This window comes from Phocoena phocoena, chromosome 3, assembly GCF_963924675.1.
Source record: "Phocoena phocoena chromosome 3, mPhoPho1.1, whole genome shotgun sequence".
Taxonomy (NCBI): domain Eukaryota; kingdom Metazoa; phylum Chordata; class Mammalia; order Artiodactyla; family Phocoenidae; genus Phocoena; species Phocoena phocoena.
The window spans coordinates 169,902,134-169,903,134 of record NC_089221.1 but is presented as its reverse complement, the minus strand read 5'-3'; the positions used below and the strand labels follow the sequence as shown (position 1 = coordinate 169,903,134).

General features: G+C 66.0%; 1 protein-coding gene across 1 annotated transcript; it reads left to right on the top strand.

The window, feature by feature from the left end:
- Positions 1-440: 440 nt before the first annotated feature.
- TNFAIP8L1 (TNF alpha induced protein 8 like 1) lies at positions 441-1,001 on the top strand. The gene has a single exon (XM_065875261.1). The coding sequence runs from the start codon at positions 441-443 to the stop codon at positions 999-1,001; it is 561 nt and encodes a 186-aa protein (XP_065731333.1).

Here is a 1,001-nt window from a genome sequence, read left to right as displayed (position 1 = left end):
GCTATTTTTTTTCACAAGTTTCTGCCATTCTGTGCTCCTGCTACTTGGAATTTCCCTCCTCTAGGCCTTGGAGCATGGGGATCTTCCCGCCTGGGATGCCCTCCCCATTTTCTCACCTGTCTCTTCCTCCAGGAGGTCAGCCTCGGCCCTCTTGATCTGCTGGGGTTCCTGTGCTATGTGGGCTCTTGCAGCTTCCCGGACGGTAGCACTTGCTGTGTTCCCGGGGGCTCGCTGGTCGGCTCTGTACACCCAGTCCTGGCACACACAGGTCTGTGGAATGGGCACGCAGGCTCCCCTGGAGATAGGCTGGTGGCGTGTGCCCATTTCCCGGATTGGGAAGACGGTGGTCGCCAACGTTAGCGGCCCGCCCAGGCAAGCCCCTGGCAGCCGGGCCGTGCGGGCTGACGGCGGGTCTCTGTCCCTACCCACGCGCAGGGCGGATGGACACCTTCAGCACCAAGAGCCTGGCCCTCCAGGCCCAGAAGAAGCTCCTGAGCAAGATGGCATCCAGGGCGGTGGCGGCCGCGTTCATCGACGACACCAGCAGCGAGGTGCTGGACGAGCTGTACCGCGCCACCAAGGAGTTCACCCGCAGCCGCAAGGAGGCCCAGAAGGTGGTCAAGAACCTGGTCAAGGTGGCCGTGAAGCTGGGTGTCCTGCTGCGCAGCGGGCAGCTGGGCGGCGAGGAGCTGGCGCGGCTGCAGCGCTTCCGGCAGCAGGCCCGCCGCCTGGCCATGACCGCCGTCAGCTTCCACCAGGTGGACTTCACCTTCGACCGGCGCGTCCTGGCCGCCGCCCTGCTCGAGTGCCGGGACCTGCTGCACCAGGCGGCGGGCGCGCACCTGACCGCCAAGTCCCACGGCCGCATCAACCACGTGTTCGGCCACTTGGCTGACTGCGACTTCCTCGCCGCGCTCTACGGCCCGGCTGAGCCCTACCGCTCGCACCTGCGCAGGATCTGCGAGGGTCTCACCCGGCTGCTGGACGAGGAGAGCATATGA

What these genes read in the sequence shown, in the direction of transcription:
- TNFAIP8L1 (XM_065875261.1), top strand. Translation starts at nt 441, where the DNA reads ATGGACACCTTCAGCACCAAGAGCCTGGCCCTCCAGGCCCAGAAGAAG.